Source organism: Saimiri boliviensis, chromosome 19 (genome assembly GCF_048565385.1).
Source record: "Saimiri boliviensis isolate mSaiBol1 chromosome 19, mSaiBol1.pri, whole genome shotgun sequence".
Classification (NCBI taxonomy): domain Eukaryota; kingdom Metazoa; phylum Chordata; class Mammalia; order Primates; family Cebidae; genus Saimiri; species Saimiri boliviensis.
Window position 1 is genome coordinate 35,734,235 of NC_133467.1, and position 21,611 is coordinate 35,755,845.

The 21,611-nt window shown below is 51.3% G+C and overlaps 2 protein-coding genes across 4 annotated transcripts; both read right to left on the reverse strand.

Annotated features, from left to right (window-relative positions):
• Window positions 1–5,100: 5,100 nt before the first annotated feature.
• Window positions 5,101–7,004, reverse strand: LENEP (lens epithelial protein). The gene has a single exon (XM_039459828.2). The coding sequence runs from the start codon at window positions 6,591–6,593 to the stop codon at window positions 6,408–6,410; it is 186 nt and encodes a 61-aa protein (XP_039315762.1). The 5' UTR covers window positions 6,594–7,004; the 3' UTR covers window positions 5,101–6,407.
• Window positions 7,005–7,089: 85 nt separating this feature from the next.
• On the reverse strand, window positions 7,090–16,864 carry FLAD1 (flavin adenine dinucleotide synthetase 1). Of its 3 annotated transcripts, none has more exons than XM_003937760.4 (8): window positions 16,770–16,864; window positions 16,066–16,290; window positions 12,086–12,830; window positions 11,231–11,378; window positions 10,354–10,452; window positions 10,083–10,272; window positions 7,416–7,489; window positions 7,090–7,299 (listed from the first exon to the last, which is right to left on the reverse strand). In XM_003937760.4, the coding sequence occupies exons 2-8, from the start codon at window positions 16,144–16,146 to the stop codon at window positions 7,164–7,166; spliced, it is 1,473 nt and encodes a 490-aa protein (XP_003937809.1). In that variant the 5' UTR covers window positions 16,147–16,290; window positions 16,770–16,864; the 3' UTR covers window positions 7,090–7,163. The 3 variants fall into 3 exon arrangements, with proteins under 3 accessions (XP_003937809.1, XP_010346677.1, XP_010346678.1); XM_010348375.3 differs by having other exon boundaries at window positions 10,068–10,272; XM_010348376.3 differs by having other exon boundaries at window positions 10,068–10,272; window positions 16,504–16,840.
• Window positions 16,865–21,611: the final 4,747 nt, after the last annotated feature.

Below are 21,611 nucleotides of genomic sequence, written 5' to 3' on the forward strand. Positions count from 1 at the left end.
ACCGGACAGGTTGGGCCTTGTGCGCCGAAGGGTAGATGCATAGAAATTAGATTAGGCTTGCGGAGCCTGGGGGAAAGAGGCCTTCAGGCGGCGAGAGAGCCGAGGCTCTGCCTGGGCGGGGTCCTGTGTGAGTGGGTCTGGGGGCCTGTTTCGGAATGTGGGGGACTGAGCTGGAAGCGGAGCGTCAGCCTGCGCCAGGCGCCCACCTCTTCCCCGCTGCTCCCCCCATCCCCCGGTGCCTCCGCTTCCCTCGAAAAACCCGCCGCCCAGGAAACCACTGGGGGCGCTCAGACCGCAGACCCCCACGCCTCCCGCCCCCCAGTGCTCCCACCGCGACCGCCCAACCCACCTGAAGGGGCCGTGGCCGCCAGGGGTACCCCCCTCCCGCCGGCTCCCCCCAACACCTGCGGGTGGCACTATTTATAACTCCGCGCCTATTCCGGGCCTCTGGGTTGGAGCCGGCTGCAGTGCAGCGTTAATCGCCGCCGGGATCTCTGCGCCCCCCAAGGCCGGGGAAGGTAAATTTAGCTTCAGGAAGCTCAGGGGAACATTTTCCAAAACTCCACATCCCAGAGAAGGCGAGATAACCCCTCTGCCCTCAGCCCCCTTCCGACCAGCCACCAGGAGGCGCAGGTTCCCCGGCTTCTCGAACCCAGCCTGCTGGGAGGTAGGATAGTCGCTTTGAAGCTGGGGTAGGTTGAAGGACTGAGGGCGAACGATGGAAAGGAACTGAGGCCAGAGAATGGCTGGAGGAACATGTACGATTGAAGGCTGGCGAACACTCTAGAATCTGAGAGTAACTGAGAAAGTGGGTGGGGGTAGATAACTCACATGCAAGTGACGTAAATAGGATGTAAATAAGAGCCTATGCCCAGGCGGGTGCGGTGGCTCACACCTGTAGTCGCAGCACTTTGGGAGGCAGAGGTGGGTGGATCACCTGAGGTCAGGAGTTTGAAACCAGCCCGACCAACATGGTGAAACACCGTCTGTACTAAAAATACAAAAATTAGCCGGGCGCGGTGGCTCAAGCCTGTAATCCCAGCACTTTGGGAGGCCGAGGCGGGTGGATCACGAGGTCAAGAGATCGAGACCGTCCTGGTCAACATGGTGAAACCCCATCTCTACTAAAAATACAAAAAATTAGCTGGGCATGGTGGCACGTGCCTGTAATCCCAGCTACTCGGGAGGCTGAGGCAGGAGAATTGCCTGAACCCAGGAGGCGGAGGATGCGGTGAGCCCAGATCGCGCCACTGCACTCCGGCCTGGGTAACAAGAGCGAAACTCTGTCTTAAAAAACAAACAACAAAAAAAAAACAAAAACAAAACAAACAAAAAAAAATTAGCCGGGCATGGTGGCACACTCCCAGCTACTCGGGAGGCTGAGGCAGAAGAATTTTTTGAACTCAGGAGGCGGAGATTGTGGTGAGCCAAGATCGTGCCATTTCACTCCAGCCTGGGCAACAAGAGCAAAACTCTGCCTCAAAAAAAAAAAAAAAAAAAAAAAAAAAAAAAAAGGCCGGGCGTTGTGGCAAACACCTGTAATCCCAACACTTTGGGAGGGCGAGGCGGGTGAATCATGAGGTCAGGAGATCGAGACCATCTTGGCTAACATGGTGAAACCCTGTCTCTACTAAAAAAAAAAAAAAAAAAAATGCAAGAAATCAGCCAGGTGTCATGACACGCGCCTGTAGTCCCAGCTACTTAGGAGGCTGAGGCAGGAGAATCACCTGAACCCGGGAGGTGGAGGTTGCAGTGAGCTGAGATTGCGCCACCGCACTCCAGCACTCAGTCTCAAAAAACAACAACAACAACAACAAAAACCTATGACCTTGGGGGTCTGCGCTCTGGCACTGTCAGTGAAATGATTGCCACACCCCCCTTTATGCCAGCCTCTAGGTGTTGTTGGGAAAACGTGGGACACCCTGCACCCCAGATTATTGCTATGATATCCATTGCTATTTTCCGCTGCTCCTCAGACTCCTTGGCCCCTTGGCTGTGACCCCTCTCCTCCAACTGTTTCTCAAATTCGAGCAAGGGTCCTGTAATCCCCCGGGAATCCTGGATATCAGGCTTCTCCTCTTGCTGTTGTACTTTGGGGTCACATTCAGCTGGTCCCTCCTATCTTCATTCCTAATCCATCCATTCCCCCTACCTCCTGTGGCCATCAGAGGGCACTGGGGCAGCGAGAGGTAGGTGAGGTTTTAATGGCAAAAACCCCAATTACTTTTGCACTGACCTAATATCTTGGCACCCTGTCTCCTTCACCTACCTCCCTCCTCACTCCACTTGAGTTCCTGAGGGAGTAGTTTGGACACTCAAAAGCTGAGTCGCCCTAGTTGGGGAGAGATACTTGTGGGGGAACAGTCATAGAGTGAGGAGCCATGTGGCAGGAAAGATCTCCAGCCTCTGTGGATTAGGTGAAAGGGTTACAGCTGAAACCTCCAAATGGCCTGAGATCAGGGAGCATGGGGCTGAGATGGGAAGTGGCATGGAGTAGGTGCAGAGTGGGGCGGTGGTACCCTCCATGGTTTTGCCTGCACGGCTCTGCCTCCAAGCCACTGAGGCCACCTTCTCCATGCAAACACCAGCTCAGAAGAGGAAGGCAGGCTCATTAGGAGAAGCTTCGAATTTGAGATCTGAAAATCTGGGTTCGCTAAATGACTACTACAGTGTGCAGTGGATGTCCTTGGGCAAATCATTTCACCTCTTTGGGCCAATTTCCTGCATGTTAACAAGGGGCAATTGCTGAAGTGGACTTTCGTGAGGCTCAAAGCACTGTGTATTGTGAAAAGTGCTCCCTGAATGGTATCTGAAGTTTTTGTTACTCTCTTCATTCCTCTCCTCAGTTTTTCAGCTGTCAAAGCCCTCTTTCCCACTCTCACACTCTCCTTGGGCCACGGGCAGTCTGTACCCCTCATTCCCCCTCCTGCTCTCCACCACCCATCTCACCACAGGCCACAGCCCTGGACTCCGCCTCGCTCTACCCACCACTTCCCCAGTGGTCTCTGCCAGACTTCCCCTCCCGTGACAAAGTCTCTTGGGCCCAGACCTCAGAATCCAGGATCCATCTCCAGGCACTGCCCAGCTTGGTGGGAGTGAAGCCTGAGAAAGGAAAAGATGGCAGTAGGCCAGGGCCTGAGTCAGGGAAGGAAGGGCTGGAGCTGGCCAAGCAGAGTGCAGGCTATGAGGGGGAAGAAGGAGCCCCAGATTCAGATGCGAAGGTAAATTCTGACTACCCCCATCACTGGGACCAGGTAAGAGCCTCTGAACGGACCACGCAAGAGCACTGACTTGCATTTTGTGGATGTCTAAAGAGATACACTGGGGCCTTGTGTGATGGCTCACTCCTGTAATCCCAGCACTTTGGGAGGCTGAGGTGGGCGGATCACTTGAGGTCAGGAGTTTGAGACTAGCCTTGCCAACATGGTGAAAACTCATCTCTACTAAAAATATGAAAGGCCATGGTGGTGCACTCCTGTAATCCCAGCTACCCAGGAGGCTAAGGCAGGAAAATTGCTTAAACCCAGGAGATAGAGGTTTCAGTGAGCTGAGATTACACCACTGTACTCCAGCCTGGCTGAGAGAGTGAGAGTCTATCTCAAAAAAAAAAAAAAAAAAAAAAAAAAGAGAGAGAGAGAGAGAGAAAGAGAGAGAGAGAGACATACTGAGCTGCCAGGGATAAGAAATAAGCTCCAGTTGGAGTGCTATAGAGACTAGGCTGCTGTAAAAAAGAATGGACAGGCTCTCAATGTACTGTTGTGGGATCCTGAATGCTGTCCAAGGTTTATCAAAGGAAAAGAAGCAAGGTGCAGAGCTGTGTCAAGAGTGTGTTAACTAGGAAGAGTAATATATCCGGAATCCAGCCAACCCTCACTACTGCTACTGCTATAAACCTGGGCCGAGACCATCAACATGTCTGGCCTATATTGTTCCATTACCTCCTAATAAATCCCTCGCACCCTACCTTTGCTCCTCTGAAGTCTGTTCTCAACAAAGCAGCCAGTTTGAGCTTTTTAAATTAAAAAAAACTCATTTCATGCTCAACATCCTGCAGTAGTTCCTCATTTCACTCAACATAAAAGCTCAAATTCTTAGGCCCTCTATGACCTGCCCCACTTCCACCTCCAGCTCAATTTCGACTTTTTCTTTTTTCTGTGGTACCTATCATCTAATAACATATACATACTGTCTATCCCTTAAAATGTAAGCTTTGTTTGCTGTTTTATTCACTGCTGTATCCAGAGACCCACACTGGTGTATAGTATACACTCAATATTTGTTGAATGAAAGATGCAGGGCCGGGCACGGTGGCTCAAGCCTGTAATCCCAGCACTTTGGGAGGCCAAGGCGGGTGGATCACGAGGTCGAGAGATCGAAACCATCCTGGTCAACATGGTGAAACCCCGTCTCTACTAAAAATACAAAAAACTAGCTGGGCGTGGTGGCACGTGCCTGTAATCCCAGCTACTCAGGAGGCTGAGGCAGGAGAGTTGCCTGAGCCCAGGAGGCGGAGGTTGCGGTGAGCCGAGATCGCGACATCGCACTCCAGCCTGGGTAACGAGCGAAACTCCGTCTCAAAAAAAAAAAAAAAAAAGAATGAAAGATGCAGTCTATGCATAGACTGGAATGTTCTCCAAGAAACTGGTAACCATGGTTGCCTCCAGGGGGAGCACTAAGGGATTGGGGGATAGATGTTGAGACACTTTTAACTATTAGAGTTCTTTCTTTTGAGATGGAGTTTCACTCTTGTTGCCCAGGCTGGAGTGCAATGGTGTGATCTTGACTCACTGCAACCTCTGCCTCCCAGGTTCAAGTGATTCTCCTGCCTCAGCCTCCCAAGTAGCTGGGATTACAGGCACATGCCACCACACCCAGCTAATTTTTGTATTTTTAGTAGAGACAGAGTTTCACCATGTTGGCCAGGCTGGTCTAGAACACCTGACCTCTCGTGATCCTCCCGCCTCTGCCTCCCAAAGTGTTGGGATTACAGGCATAAGCCACCATGCCCAGCCTAGAGTTCTTTACTCTAGGCATATATCACCTTTACGAAAATAATCTAGAAAAAAAAAAAAAAAGAGTTAACTATGAAGAAGACTGAGTAAGAGCTGGTCCCAGGAAGGGAGGAAGAGGGCCCTATCTACCATCTCCAGGCCAGTGCCCCAGGTGACAGAGGGGTGGGGGATGATAACTGGGCCCCAAGAGGGGCCAGGGAATGCTGGATGGGGATCCCGCGGCAATGTTGAACAAGTCCCATGGCTGGCCCTGCGGTTTTGGGGGCTGTGGGTGGGCACATCAGTAAGCCTAAGCACCCCATGAGCAAGACAAGACACACAGCTGACATATATCTACCACTGGGAGATAGCTACCACTCAGGGAAAACACCAGCTATAGCCACCAAGGGGAAGTGAAGAGCCAATTCTGCTCAATCTAGCTGTTTATGTCCTGATAGGGCTGTGCCGTTATAAGCCTAAGGGACCTGTGTGGCCACACAAGTACCTTTCTCTCTTTGCATGTGAGCTGGGAGCTCTTGTAGCTCATGGGCTTCTGCTTCCTTGATGAGCTGGGGACTATTCTCAGCTCAGTGCTTTCCTCAAGATCCTCAGAGGCAGGAAGCTGCCTGGATCAGGTCTTCTATTTGGGAAAGGCTGGGTCCTTTGGGTTTCCATACTCCCTTGGCCTCACAGATGAAGATCCTACTCAAGCTGGGTCCCCTCCCTACCCACAGATTGAAAGGAACCTGGACTGTCTTCCACCCTCCCCACCCAGGAACCAGAGTCAGAAAACCTGGCTTTCAATCTCGGTTCTATTCAAGACAAGCTCCTTCCCTCTCTGTTCTGCACCCTGGCTCCCAGACCCTTCTAGTGCTGACTTTTTCTGATTCCCCTTTAGGTATTTAGAATCTTGGGCCTCAAGGCCTATGGATTATATTTATAATTCAGTGATTCTCATACAGATATCTTAGGGGGGGGCAGTCCATTCTTGGTACTATGAGGGTATGGTAACATCAACCATCTGAGCTGGTGGGCTCACTGTGCCAAGCTTGGAGGAGTGCCAGGTCCCGTGGCCATCTCAGTGGGGTCTAGCCAGAGCAGTCCAAGCTCCTGCCCACCAGAGGGCCACCAAGGCAGGGGTTGGGAAGGGAGGCTCAGAGATGAGGCAGGTCGACCAGATGACACAGCTCAAAGCAGGATCCACACGTCACCACTCATTGTTTACGGCCCATTCTTGGTCAAGCACCGCTGGCCCCAGAAGTCTTGATGGCAGTTGGGCTGAGGGCTAAAGAAGAGAACGGGAAGCTGAGGCAAGCTCTGCCACAGAAGCTGCAGCTATGCCTCCTGTTTACCCAGCCCACCTGAGCGATGCCAGCCATGGTGCTGGTGGGGAGAGGAGGCAGTTCCCTGCCACCATTAATCCAGCAGTTCCTTGACACACCAGCAGCAGAGGAGGATGTAGGCGACTTCCTTCAGGATCCGCTGGAAGCCCTCCCACCCTGTGCCCATCTTAATGACAGGTACCCGCAGCCCAGTGTCTTGAGGGGCCCCTCGGAGGGAGAAGGGTAGGGTTTGGGCAAGGGGCTGTGTCCGGGGCTGCATGTGGGCAGCAGTTCTGAGGAAGGGTGTGGGAGCTGCCTTTGGTGCCTTTTATCAACACCGTCCCTACCCCCCACTCAGCCTCATGACTACAGAGACAAAGGATCCAGGGTCTAGCAAAGGGAAGGTTCTAGGCCTGGGAACAGGCTGAGTCAGCCTCTCTAGACAGGGATGGGAGGGTGGGGTTAGCGGAAGGGAAGGCCTGGCCACTCCATCTTTCATTTCACAGATAGGCCAAGGCAGCTTCCCCTCTTTGAGGCCCGGTAGTGCCCTGCCTGGTTGCCCCTTTTCCAGTGGTTGGCACAACTCCTGCTTCTGCCCTCTGGCGGGCTCCTGCTAAGGCTGACATTGATAACCATCAGTGAGAGCTCTTTCCAACCTGTTCTGCCCTGCCCCTGGGCCCCTTAGAGTGAGCACAGCCAGTCACAGCTGGCAGCATTTGACCCACTTCTGCTTCTCCCATCCTCTGGAACAGGAAGACACAAGCTAGAGCCACAGACACAGTGAGAGGCACGGTTTATTGTCAGGTTACACCCTAGGAGAGCCTCCTCCCCTCCCTCCTAGGGTGGGCGGTCATGTGCGGGAGTTCCGCTCCTCTTCTTCGTTCTCCAGTAGGTAGGCTGGACGGTAGGTGAGGCGTCCTCCTGGGCTCTGGCACTTCAGGGCCGGGTTCCGCACGGTGTTCTCCCGACTCCCCAGCGATGTGTATCTGGAGCAGGGAGGGCGGAGGGCAAGCATGTGCTAGGGTGGGCGATCCTAGTCGCCCTCCCTATCCTAGCACCCTAACAAACCCCCATACCCATTCTCTTCCCCTAATACCCTTACCCTCGGTCATACAGGATACAGTATGGGACGAAGAGCTGACGAAGAAAGTCCCAGATGTCTCTGTAGGTCCAGTCCTGGGAGGTCAGAGTAATGGAATAGTCACAAATGCTCCCCTCTCCCACTTCTACCCCTGCTGTCCTGGGAAGGGGCCCATCCAAGGCTCTTCTGCTCCCTTGGCTTTTTTTTTTTTTTTTTTTTTTTTTTAAAGATGGAGTTTTGCTGGGCACTCTGGCTCACGCCTGTAATCCCAGCACTTTGGGAGGCTGAGGCAGGCGGATCACCTGAGGTCAGAAGTTTGAGACCAGCCTGACCAATATGGTGAAACCCCATCTTTATACAAAAAAAAAAAAAAAAAAAAAAAAAAGGCCGGGCGCGGTGGCTCAAGCCTGTAATCCCAGCACTTTGGGAGGCCGAGGCGGGTGGATCACGAGGTCGAGAGATCGAGACCATCCTGGTCAACATGGTGAAACCCCATCTCTACTAAAAATACAAAAAAATTAGCTGGGCATGGTGGCGCGTGCCTGTAATCCCAGCTACTCAGGAGGCTGAAGCAGGAGAATTGCCTGAACCCAGGAGGCGGAGGTTGCGGTGAGCCGAGATCGCGCCATTGCACTCCAGCCTGGGTAACGAGAGCGAAACTCCGTCTCAAAAAAAAAAAAAAAAAAAAAAAAATGAGGTTTCACCATGACAGCCAGACTGGTTTTGAACTCCCGACGTCGGGTGATCCACCCACCTCGGCCTCCCAAAGTGTTAGGATTACAGGCGTGAGCCACCACGGCTGGTCTGCTCCCTTGGCTTCTGAGGGAGGGCTTGCTGTCTGATTCCCTGGTATAGCTTGCTCCGAATATGCAAAGAGAAAAGAGAGGGACTTCATCTTCTCCACTCTCTGCTTTCCATTCCCGAATCACCCTCTACTGCAAAGGTGGAGCTCCAGGACAGGGAGAGACCATGTCTGTCCACTTTATTTCATTTTTTTTTTTTTGAGACAGGGTCTTTTCTGTTGCCCAGGCTGGAGGGCACTGGCATAAGCATGGCTCACTGCAGCCTTGACTTCCCTGGCTCCAGTGATCTTCCTGCCTCAGCCTGAGTAGCTAGGACTACAGGCGTGTGCCACCACTCCTGGCTTTTTTTTTTTTTTTTTTTTTTTTTTTTTAATGAGGCAGGATTTTGCCATGTTGACTAGGCTGATCTTAAACTCCTGGGCTCAAGTGGTTAGCCCACCTCAGCCTCCTAAAGTGCTGGGATTACAGGAGTGAGCCACTCACTGTGCCTGGCCAGAACTTTCTGTGATGTGGAAATGTTCTATATTTCTGCTAATAGTCTAATATGGTGGTCACTTGAAATATGGCTAGTACAACTAAATAACTATTTTTTTTTTTGAGGCGGAGTCTCTCTGTTGCCCAGGCTGCAGTAGAATGGTGCCATGTAGGCTCACTGCAACCTCTGACCCAGAGGTTCAAGTGACTCTTCTGCCTCAGCCTCCCGAGTAGCTGGGATTACAGGTGCCTGCCACCACACCTGGTTAATTTTAGTATTTTTAGTAGATGTGGGGTTTCACCACGTTAGTCAGGCTGGTCTCGATGTCCTGACCTCAGGCAGTTGGCCCACCTCGGCCTCCCAAAGTGCAGGGATTACAGGAGTGAGCCACCATGCCTGGCCTGTGTTACTATTATTATTTTGAGACAGAGTGTCGTTCTGTCGCTGAGGCTGGAGTGCAATGGCGCGATCTCGGCTCACTGCAACCTCTGACTCCTGGGTTCAAGCAATCTTCCTGCCTCAGCTTCCCAAGTAGCTGGGACTACAGGCAGGTGCCACCATGCCTGGATAGTATTTTGTATTTTTAGCAGAGATAGGGTTTTGCCATGTTGGCCAGGCTGGTCTTGACCTCTTTGGCTCAAGTGATTAGCCCACCTTGGCCTCCCACAATGCTGGCATTATAGGCGTGAGCCACCAGGCCCAGCCAGAACTGAATTTTTAACTGTACTTAATTTAAAAAATTGAGGTATCCACATGCCATCAGATTCATCCTTTTAAAGTATATAATTCAGTGGTTTTTAGGCATATGTATTTCATTTTAACTAATTAAAATTTAAGTATAAATAATTAGTGGCTACATTGGACAGCACAGGTATAAGTCACTCTTCTGTCCACATTGAAGACACAATGCCTGCTACTGAATTTGGGCTCAATAAATATTGGTCAAAAGGATGAATAGGCCGGGCGCGGTGGCTCAAGCCTGTAATCCCAGCACTTTGGGAGGCTGAGGCGGGTGGATCACGAGGTCAAGGGATCAAGACCATCCTGGTCAACGTGGTGAAACCTCATCTCTACTAAAAATACAAAAAATTAGCTGGGCATGGTGCCGTGTGCCTGTAATCCCAGCTACTCAGGAGGCTGAGGCAGGAGAATTGCCTGAGCCCAGGAGGCGGAGGTTGCGGTGAGCCGAGATCGCGCCATTGCACTCCAGCCTGGGTAACGAGAGCGAAACTCCGTCTCAAAAAAAAAAAAAAAAAAAAAGGATGAATGAAGAGACAGCATCACCTCCCTTGGATGATGGGGCCCCTCCATCCAAGTTCCAGGCTCCAGCCTCCCCACTACTGCAGGGAAGCCAGGGTGCAGTGACTGATGGGTGAGAAACCGAAGGCGATACACCTTCTTCCCCGTTACCAGCAGCGGGTTGATGCGCATGAATGACGGCCAGCCTGGGTCGGTGGGGCTGAAAGGGCAGAGGCTACAGGAGTAGGGGTCAGTCCGGCGGGTGCCCATCAGGACAGCCTCTAGCTGGGGATACCGTGCCTGCAGTTCACCCAGGGCCTGCTTCATGCTGCCCTCAGCCTCCAACACCTGCAGATTGTACCTTAGGAAGAAACAGAAGTAGGGGTCAGGAGTGGGCTCTGTTCAGCCTCTCTTGGAGCCCAAACCTCCAGGCCCCTAGTACCTCCTGATGGTGTCCTGTAGAAATTGTTCTAGCTCAGGGAAAGTGGAGATGCTGCGGATATACAGGATCTGGAGGGGGTCTGGAACATCAGGTAATTTCCTGCGGAGGGGGAAGAATCCACAGGCTTGCCAGCATGGATAGGGAAATGGCTCTCCCGAAACAGTTCACTGTTCTCTTTGGTCCCAAGAACAGACTCACCCCACTTCTCCCTTTTCCTTGTCCTTTCCATCTATTAGATCCACTTCCTCTGGGAAGCCCACTCTGACCTCTCACTTTTTTTTTTTTTAAAGATACGGGGTCTCACTGTGTTGCCCAGGCTGGAGTGCAGTGGCTATTCACAGGTGCAATCCCACTGCTGATCAGCATGGGAGTTTTGACCTGCTCCGTTTCCAACCTGGGCTGGTTCACTCCTCCTTAGGCAACCTGCCAAACTTAGTGTGGACACCCGATTGGCATAGCGCACTACAGCCCAGAACTCCTGGGCTCAAGCGATCCTCCAGCCTCAGCCTCCCGAGCAGCTGGGACTACAGGAACGCGCCACCATGCCCGGCAGATTATAGGCATGAGCCACCGTGCCTGGCGCTTGACCTCTCACCTCTGAAATCTAAGCATGCATCCTTGTTTCAGGTATGTAAATCTCTCATCTCTCCAGCGGGACTGTGATCTCCCCGTGGTCAGGGATGGTGGCCTGCACATCCATACACAAGGCCAGGCACGTATCATACGCTCAATATGGTGGGAGAATGTAACTGAGAGGTCACCATGGCTATCTCCCTCCTGAACCCCACCCATCCACCCCCTTTATCCTTGCTTTCTGGGATGTGGAACTGGAGAAACAGACAGATCAGGGGTCTTGTCTCCCAGGGAGCAGGCTCACCTCTGCACAGCTGCATGGAAGAGGTGCAGAAGGGCGGTACAGTCTTTGCCCCCGTTGAAGCCCACACAGAGCTGGGTGAGGCTGTACTGAGCCAGGGCGGTCTCAATGGTCTGCAGGGCACCTGCCACCTTTTTCCCCAGAGAAGACCCTGCCAAGCAGGCAGGGAAGAGGGCATCAGATGGACACATACGGCCATCAAAGGGGAGTGGAGGCATGCTGCCCTTGCTTAAAACCCTTTGGTATCTTCCCGGGATTCCTAGAATAAAGTCCAAACTCCATGCTGCCCACTAGGCTCTGCAGAGTCTGCCCCTGACCTGCCATCTGCCACCCAGCTACACCTCACGGTAGCCTCAATGTCATTCCTCCACGGGAGGGGGAGTGGGGTACGGGCTTCCTTCCATTCCCCTACACCCCATGCTGCTTCCTGTCAGGCCCTCATTCATACTTTTTGCTCTGGCCCACCTACTGGTCTGACCAAATCCTCCTTAACCCTCTGTTTATGTCATTTGGCCTTCTCTGACCCCAGATAAAGGCTCATCTTCCTGCTGTGGGAGATCACTCCCTTCATCCCCCCATGCTGAATCACCTGTTTAGTATCCATCTTTCTTGTTAAAACCCTGGTCCATAAGAGCAGGGCATACATTAGCCTACTGAACCATATCCCCAACACCTAGCACAGTGCTGATGAAAGTAGGTACTCAGTCAACATTTACTGGAAGAATTAATGAATCAACACTAGCTGTCTTCTGCCCTCTCTGGGATGTGCAGGAAGCACCCAGCAGCCCTGGCATTACTGAGAGCTGGGGTGGCACCAATGGCATTGTGCATACCGCCCCTCGTCCACGAGGTCCCTACCTGATTCAGCGAGCTTGTATACGGCCTCACCGGCCCGCTCCACGGCGTTGGGCATGTAGGGGACCAGCGATCCCTGGGGCAAACGAGCAGTCAGGTAAGCCAGGCATTCCTCCAGGGGTCCTTCTTCCTCTGAGTCTAGAGTCAGTTTCACCTGATAGTAGTTGCTGCCCCAGTCAGGGTAGGAACCCAGGCCAAGCCTACGTCCAAAGTGGGCCTGGGCCTCAGCAAGAATGGGGGCGATGGAGGCTTCATCAGCAGCCACATACAGCTCCTTCGAGTGGAACTGAACAGCTGGGTTTTGGAACAGTCCCTTCAGCCCCTCCAGCACCCGCCGCAGCAGCTCTGGAATGCCTGGGAAGAGGTAGACATTTCGGACGGAGACCAGCGGGAATCTGAAGGGGTGACCCGTGTGAGGATCTGTGCCGTAATGCAGGCGGGCAGAGGAGGGCACCAGTGACAGCTTCTCCCAGCCTTCTCCTCCCAGGGCTTTGGTGGCTGCTTCCAGCTCAGGGTGTGGCTTCAGCTCATCTCCAAAGGCTTGTGCCACTGCCTCGAAGGTCACATCATCATGAGTGGGGCCGATGCCGCCTGCTGTGAGGACGTGGGTGAAGCGGCTGGAGAAAGAGGTGACCTCAGCTGCAATGGTGGCTACCTCATCAGGTACAACTGAGACTCGGCAAACCTGGACCCCTAGGGAGCGCAGCGTCCGGCACAGAAAGTAGGTGTTGGTGTCCTGAGTGTGTCCCTGGGGGTTGAACAGGATGGGGCCGTCAGTACTGCAGGGATGAAGGGGAGGAGGTTGGCGATGACAGCTGCATCTGCCTGATGATGCAGTGCTCTGCTCTTTGGACTGGACAAGAGAGTGGGAAAATCCACTGCTTTGTTTTTAAGGCTGGGTCTGTTACCCAGGCGGGAGTACAGTGGCTCAATCACAGCTCACTGCAGCCTCAACCTCCTGAGCTCAAGGGCCAGCTCAGCCTTCCAGGTAGCGGGGGCTACAGGTGTCTGTCACCACACTCAGCTAATTTTTGATTTTTTTTTGTAGAAATGGGGACTCACTATGTTGCCCAGGCTGGTCTTGAACTTCTAGTCTCAAGTGATCCTCCCACCTCAGCCTCCCAAAGTGCTGGGATTACACGCGTGAGTCTCCATGCCCAGCCTGCTTTCTTCTTTCTGTCCCCACTGCCACCAAGCAGGTCCTCAGTACCTTTTACCTAGACAATGGTGAACAGCTTCCTGGCCAGGCTCCCAGCCTCCAGCCACAGTGCTCTGCTCTGCCTCCTGTGTAACCTTTTTAATGCGTCACTGTGATTGCATCACTCTTGGGCTCAAAAGCTATTTGTTGTTTCCAACCGTAAACAGAAGAAAGTTCAAATTCCTTTGCAGAGTATTTGGGGCTGTCTGTGGTGTATATCCTATCTTCTTTTCCAGCCCCATCTCCTTCTAATTCTCTACAAAGGATTTAGTCCTTAAGGGTCTGTGTTCTGATGGCTGGGTGTGGTGGCGCATGCCTGTAATTCCAGCCCTTTGGGAGGCTGAAGGGGATGCCTTGCTTGAGCTCAGAAGTTCAAGACCAACCTACACAATATGGTGAAACTCCCATCTCTACAAAAAAATACAAAAATTAGCTGGGCATGGTGGCGCACGCCTGCAGTCCCAGCTATTAGGGAGGCTGAAGTGGGTGGATTGCTTGAGCCCAGGAGGCAGAGATTGCAGTGAGCTGAGATCATGCCACTGCACTCCAGCCTGGGTGACAGAGACCCTGTCACCAAAGAAAAAAAGGGCCTGTATTTTGGAGTAAGGGAGAATCAGTCATCAGGCTGGAATCCCGTCTCTGCAACTTCCTAGGTAACCCTGGGCAGGTTTCTCAACCTCTCTGACCCTCAGTTTCATCATTAATTCGGATTTTTTGCCGACTAGGTGTGGTGGCTCACGCCTGTAATTCGAGCATTTTGGGAGGGTGAGGTGGGAGGAATGCTTGAGCCTAGGAGTTCGAAACCAGCCTGGGCATCTGGCATAACCTGTGTCTACAAAAAAACCCCAAAAAATTAGCTCTAGCCTGGGCGACAAGAGTGAGACTTTTGTCTCAAAAAAAAAAAAAAAAAGAGCTGGACAAAGTGGCTCATGCCTGTAATCCCATCACTTTGGGAGGCTGAGGCAGGAAAATTGCTTGAGGCTGGCCTGGTTAACCTAGTGAGAACCTCATTAATAAAACAAACAATAAAATAAAAATTTAAAAAAGAAAAAAAGTGCCAACATTGTGGGTTGTTGTGAGGATTAGTAAAATCACATATTTGTGATGTAAGGCACACTGCCAGGCCCTAGTAGCCACTTAAAATGTAGGGGTCAGGCCGGGCGCGGTGGCTCAAGCCTGTAATCCCAGCACTTTGGGAGCCCGAGGCGGGTGGATCACGAGATCGAGAGATCGAGACCATCCTGGTCAACATGGTGAAACCCCGTCTCTACTAAAAATATAAAAAATTAGCTGGGCATGGTGGCGCGTGCCTATAATCCCAGCTACTCAGGAGGCTGAGGCAGGAGAATGGCCTGAGCCCAGGAGGCGGAGGTTGCGGTGAGCCGAGATTGCGCCATTGCACTCCAGCCTGGGTAACAAGAGCGAAACTCAGTCTCAAAAAAAAAAAAAAAAAAAAAATGTAGGGGTCAGAGCCAGGTGCAGTGGCTCACGCCTGTAATCCCAACATTTTGGGAGGCTGAGGTGGGTGGATCACTTGAGGTAAGAAGTTCAAGACCAGCCTGGCCAACATGGCAAAACCCCGTCTCTGCTAAAGATACAAAAAATTAGGTGTGGTGGCGCATGCCTGTAGTTCCAGCTACTCAGGAGGTTGAGGAAGAAGAACTGCTTGAACCTGGGAGGCGGAGGTTGCAGTAAGCCAAGATGGATCACGCCACTGCACTCCAGCCTGGGCAACAGAGCAAGACTCTGTCAAAAAAAAAAAAAAAAAAAAAAAAAAAAGATGTCTATTAAGGCTGAGTGCAGTGGCTCACACCCGTAATCCCAGCATGAGAACTGCTTGAATGCAAGAGGCGTCAGCTGAGATCCCACCACTGCACTCCAGCCTGGGCAGCAGAGTGAGACTCTATGTCAAAAAAAAAAAAAAAAAAAAAAAAAAAGACCAATTTACAAAAAATATTTTTAAAAATTACTGTTAAAACTTGACATTTGGCCAAGCTCGGTGGTTCATGCTTGTAATCCCAGCACTTTGGGAGGACAAGGTAGGAGGATTGCTTGAGCCCAGGAGTTTCAGACTAGCCTGGGCAACAACATAGTTAGACCCTTTTTCTGCTCCACCCCCACCACCCCCGCCCCCGGAAAAAAAAAAATTTAGCCGGGTGTGGTGGCTCACACTTGTAGTCACAGCTACTCCACAGGCTGAGGCAGGATTGCTTGAGCCTGGAAGATGGGGACTGCAGTGAGCTGTGATTGTGCCATGGCACTCGAACCTAGGCGACAGAGCAAAATCCTGTCTCCAAAACAAACTCTGTCATCTGCTATGTCCTCTAGTAAGCCTTTCTGAGAATTCAGAAGGGATTCCTCCCTTCTGGCTCACTTATGCACTATGCTGAGTACCTTGAGTCATTTCCAAAAAGGCTGGGTAAAACTCTTAAGTCTGCAGTACATACACCGGTACCTCCTCTACTCGAGGGGCTTCCTGTCATTGTTGTGCAGCCCCTCCGCCCTCTACCATACTGCTTGGTAAATTGCAATGACCTTTTTTTTTTTTTTTCATTCAGCTCTCTCAGATTGAAGAACTGTAGAGACTTTGCTACAAGTTCATCAGTAAAGTAATTGAAAGAACGAGGGCTAATTTTCTTCTTATTGGATTCACTCCAGGATCCTAACGGAGCAAGCCCCCCTCCCCGCCCCGTCCCGTTTCACCTCCCTTCATGGAGGGATGTGCAGCAGGCCCTTAAGGAGAAGAGAACGCTGTACCCTCCCCCGACTTCTGTCCCAGACACACCTTAAGGATCTCATCTCCAACAATGATGATGCCAGCCGTCACGCTGCGCCCCGGGGAAAGTTCAGAGGCCCTAGATGTCATGGTCCTGCCTTCTCTGCCTCTCTGCAAGACCCTCCAGTAGCCGCCCAGACCCCCAATTAGGGGTCGCAAGCACGGGGGGCCCGCCAGGTCTACAGGACACTGGGGGCCATAGCCTAGGAACGGGGGGTCCTGGGTCGAGGGAACCTGGAGGAGCCAGAAGGAACAATGGGGGAGAGCGGGCGCGCACGTTCCTCCTTAGAGGAAGACCCTCAGTCTTCTCTAACCAGATCCTTGACAAGCGACTCCTTTATTCCTGCCTCTTTAAAAAACGTGTTCCCAAATCCCAACCCATGCCTTTTTAAATGTCTTCTAAGCTTAGCTCTAGTCTTAAAAACTCCTTTTCTCCTGGAAACCTACCACTTTAAATGTCTTCCGTTTGCCGAGCTGGTCTCCTCAAGCGTCTGCTCTGTCTTGGGCATCTGTACCCTTTCAAATGTTTTTTCGGGGCATCTGCCCTTTTAAATGTCTACCTTATCGTGGGCCTTGGCCCTTTTTAATGCACTCCCTCTCTCCACCCCGGACCAAAATCCTGTCTCTTTCTACTTCAGGCTTCTGCACCCTTTCTAGCCCAGAATCCCTTCTTCCCACCAAGCTTCAGATTACTGAGCTCTTCAGGCTCTCACCTGCCTGTTCTGCCCCTTCACCGGGTCTTTCCCCGTGTTCCTTTTTTCATGTCCCGGGGCAGCTTCCGTACTTAAAGTCCCGCCTTACTCACACCTAGCTGACATTGAGTGGTCAAAAGGCTGTCGCTTAGACTCTTTCAGGGTCCTATTGGTGTATTCTACTGTCGTTCTCGGGCTTCAGCCAGTGGGTGGAAGCAGGGCTGGATTGTTACAAGAGACAACCACGTGGTCACTCTCTGCCCGGAAATGCGGGGGCCGGAGCTTAGCCTAAGGTCGGGGGCGGCACTTTGGGAGTTTAGGGCGCGAAAGGAGCCTTGGTTGGAGGTGCTGTAAGGCTCTCGGGGTGTTTCTGGTGCTAGATTCGAATTATTATGCATATGCTGTTTTTGTTTTGTTTAATGGGTCAGTTAGCCAGGGTTTAAGTCTAAGGGCTTTTACTGGAGTGAGCAAGGATCTTAATTTGTAGCAGAAGGAAGTTGGAGGGATACCGAAAAAGATGATTACCTTTTGTCTGTCGGGTATGAAGACCCCGGAGTAGGTGAGCTTAGATGTGTGGAACCTTCATTTATCTCTAGTATAATAGACAAAACTAATTAAACCTCTTTGACAACTAAGAGTCCAAAAACCTTCTCTTCCTCCACCTTGCTGTAGATGGTGCTTAGTTCAAATGTCATCTTTTCCCGTTGTTGGTCTTGGTGCAAATGAGACAACGCATAGGGAATGCCTTCCATGCTTACTCTGGATTCTCATATCATCCGAGCTTACCCCCATTTCAGTTGCCTTTGGTCTAAAAGTGCATCTTAAACTTTTTTCCACCAATAATCTGTTTTTTGTTTGTTTTTTGAGACACAGTCATGCACTGTCCCAGGCTGGAGTGCAGTGGCGCAACCTCGGACTCGTGGGTTTAAGCAATTTTCTTACCTTAGCCTCCCAAGTAGCTGGGATTATAGCTGACCGCCACAACGCCAGCTAATTTTTTTTGTATTTTTAGTGGCGATGGGGTTTCTCCTTGTTGGCTAGGCTGGTCTCGAACTCCTAATCTCAGGTGATCCGCCGGTCTCGGCCTCCCAAAGTGCTGGGATTACCAGCCTGAGCCACCACGGCCGGCCCTGGGGATCTTTTAATATGCAGATTGATTCAGCAGGTTTGGGTGGGGATTGAGATGTACATTTAGCTAGTTCCCACGAGGTGATGATGCCACTGCTCTGTGGATTACATTTTGAATAGTAAGGGCCTAAATTCATTCTTTGGAAGACTGCTAAACCACACCTGGCCACATTTTACTCTTTTTTTTTTTTTTTTTTTGAGACGTAGTTTAGTTCTTGTTGCCCAGGCTGGAGTGCAATGGCAAGATCTCGGTTTACCACAACCTCCACCTCCAGGGTTCAAGCAATTCCCCTCCCTCATGCGCCATCATGCCTGGCTAATTTTGCATTTTTAGTAGAGAGGGGGTTTCTCCACTTTGGTCAGGTTGGTGTTGAACTTCCGATCTCAGGTGATCTGCCCGCCTAGGCCTCCCAAAGTGCTGGGATTACAGGCCTGAGCCGCTCTTCCCAGTCCTCACATTTTACTCTTAAAAACCCTTGGTTGGGTGCAGCACTTTGGGAGTTGGAGGAGGGATGAATGCTTGAGCTCAGGAGTTCAAGATCAAGGACCTGGGCAACATAGATTCCACCTGTTAAAAGAACAAAAAACTAGGGCTGGGCGCAGTGGCTTGTGCCTGTAATCCCAGCACTTTGGGAGGTCCAGCTGGGTTGATCACCTGAGTCAAGAGTTCGAGACCAGCCTGGCCAACATCATGAAATCCTGTCTCTACTAAAAATACAAAAAGTTAGCTGGGTGTGACAGCAGGTGCCTGCAATCCAGCTACTCAGGAGGCTGAGGCAGGAGAATTGCTTGAACCCAGGAGGCGGAGGTTGCAGTGAGCTGGGATTGCACCATTGCACTCCAGCCTGGACAACAAGAGCAAACTTCTGTCTCAAAAAACAAACAAAAAACCCCCCTGAGATACACATATGCTCATTTTACAGATGAGGAACAGGCTCAGAGAGGCAAAGGGATGCCACACAACCACAAAACACAGTGAATGGTAGAGTCAGGCGTCTAGACCATTCTTTCAAGTAATAAGCCCCCCCCCCTTTTTTTTTTGAAACAGAGTCTCTCTTGCCCAGGCTGGAATGCAGTGGCACAAACACTCTTCACCGCGATGCTGGGATTACAGGTGTGAGCCACCACACCCGGCCTAATCCTCCCACCTCAGACTCCAGAGTAGCTGAGACCACAGGGGCACCCCACCATACCTGGCTAATTTTTGTATTTTTAGTAGAGACGGCGTTTCATCATGTTTTGCCGACTGGTCTTGAATTCCTGGGCTCAAGTGATTCCCTGCCTTGGCCTCCCAAAGTATTGGGATTACAGGTGTGAACCCCTCTACTTGGCCCTCATTTCTTTCAGTTATTAAAAAACTCAGCTCTTTGACAGCCAGACACGGTCGCTCATGCCTGTAATTCCAGCATTTTGGGAGCCCAAGGTGGGTGAATCACAAGGTCAGGAGACCAGCCTGGCTAATATGGTGAAACCCTGTCTCTACTAAAAATACAAAATTTTGCTGGGTGAGGTGGCAGGCACCTGTAGTCCTAGCTACTAGGGAGGCTGAGGCAGGAGAATCGCTTGAACACTAAAATTTTGTATTTTAGTAGACAGGGTTTCACCTTGTTGGCTAGGATGGTCTCGATCTCCTAACCTGGTGATCCGCCCACCTCAGCCTCCCAAAGTGCTGGGATTACAGGAGTGAGCCACCGCTTCCAGCTCCTTTTTTTGAGATGAGTTTCTGCTTTTGTTGCCCAAGCTGGAGTGCAGTGGTGCAATCTTGGCCCAGTGCTGCATCCTCTGCCTCCCAGGTTCAAGCGACACTCCTGCCTCAGCCTCCCAAGTAGCTGGGATTATAGGCATGCGCCACCACATGCACTAATTCTGTATTTTTAGTAGAGATGGGATTTCACCATATTGGCCAGGCTGGTTATGAACTCCTGACCTCAGGTGATCCACCCACCTCAGCCTCCCAAAGTGCTGGGATTACAGGTGTGAGCCACCACGCCTGGCCTAATGTTTGTATTTTTAGTAGAGATGGGGTTTCACCAAGTTGCCCAGGCTGGTCTCGAACTCCTGACCTCAGGTGATCTGCCCACCTCAGCCTCCTAAGTGCTGGGATTATAGGAGTGAGTCACCACACCCGCCTAGAATGTTTTCTTTTTTCTTTTTTTTTTTTTTTTTAGACAGTTTCGCTCTTGTTACCCAGGCTGGAGTGCAATGGCGCGATCTCGGCTCACCGCAACCTCCGCCTCCTGGGTTCAGGCAATTCTACGTCAGCCTCCTGAGTAGTTGGGATTACAGGCACACGCCACCATGCCCAGCTAATTTTTAGTATTTTTAGTAGAGACGGGGTTTCACCATGTTGACCAGGATGCTCTCGATCTCTTGACCTCGTGATCCACCCGCCTCGGCCTCCCAAAGTGCTGGGATTACAGGCTTGAGCCACCGCACCCGGCCTAGAATGTTTTCTTAAACAGCCACATTTTGCACCTGTTTTCTCAAAGCTTTGTTCTTTAACTACCTGCATAAGATGCCAGAAATCTTTACCCCTAGTCCATACTCCAGACCAATTAACAATCCTTAGGAATCACTCAGGCAGTGCCTGTAAAGCTTCCCAGGTGATTCCAATGCCCAACCAAAGTTCAGAACAGCTGAAAACCTCCCTCAACCAGGGAGCATAGTGACTAGGTCATAGGTGTGCCTATTATTCCTATTAGGAATTGGGACACACAGGCAGCTCCTGACTGACAGCCTCCTTTTACCCGTGTGTGCCATTCAAATATTGGGACTATGTTAAAGGCAGCACCCTGACTGTAGGGAGCAGTTCATTTGTTTGGATGACATGAGGTTGTCCCTATATAACCTCTACCTCAAGCTAGTAGTTACAGTGAAATATATTTCAGTAGATGTTTGACAGCAAGTCTGCTTACAGTAGATGTAAAAACCACTGACCTGGCCGGGCACGGTGGCTCAAGCCTGTAATCCCAGCACTTTGGGAGGCCGAGGCGGGTGGGTCACGAGGTCAAGAGATCGAGACCATCCTGGTCAACATAGTGAAACCCCGTCTCTACTAAAAATACAAAAAATTAGCTGGGCATGGTGGCGCGTGCCTGTAATTCCAGCTACTCAGGAGGCTGAGGCAGGAGAATTGCCTGAACCCAGGAGGCGGAGGTTGCGGAGAGCTGAGATCGCGCCATTGCACTCCAGCCTGGGTAACAAGAGCGAAACTCTGTCTCAAAAAACAAACAAACAAACAAACAAACAAACAAAAAAAAAACCCACTGACCTGAATGTTAAAATACCTCATTATCAAAGGCCGGGCGCGGTGGCTCAAGCCTGTAATCCCAGCACTTTGGGAGGCCGAGGCGGGTGGATCACGAGGTCGAGAGATCGAGACCATCCTGGTCAACATGGTGAAACCCCGTCTCTACTAAAAATACAAAAAATTAGCTGGGCATGGTGGCGCGTGCCTGTAATCCCAGCTACTCGGGAGGCTGAGGCAGGAGAATTGCCTGAACCCAGGAGGCGGAGGTTGCGGTGAGCTGAGATCGCGCCATTGCACTCCAGCCTGGGTAACAAGAGCAAAAAAAACTCCGTCTCAAAAAAAAAAAAAAAAAAAAAAAAAAAAAAAAACCTCATTATCAGCAAAGAGCTGGGCTTCATTATCAAACTGAAGGGCCTATCATTAGAACCATGATATTGATGATGCTCACCCTGAGTGAGGAGAAAAAAAACCTTACAATGACAGCA

Excerpts from the sequence above, each read along its gene's own strand:
- LENEP (XM_039459828.2), bottom strand. The coding sequence starts at position 6,593 with ATGCAGCCCCGGACACAGCCCCTTGCCCAAACCCTACCCTTCTCCCTC.
- FLAD1 (XM_010348375.3), bottom strand. The coding sequence starts at position 16,146 with ATGACATCTAGGGCCTCTGAACTTTCCCCGGGGCGCAGCGTGACGGCT. Across the intron at positions 12,831-16,065 it reads TTGGAGATGAGATCCTTAAG|GGACACACTCAGGACACCAA; the intron begins GTGTGTCTGGGA and ends TTCAACCCCCAG. Across the intron at positions 10,273-10,353 it reads CTACAGGACACCATCAGGAG|GTACAATCTGCAGGTGTTGG; the intron begins GTACTAGGGGCC and ends TTTCTTCCTAAG.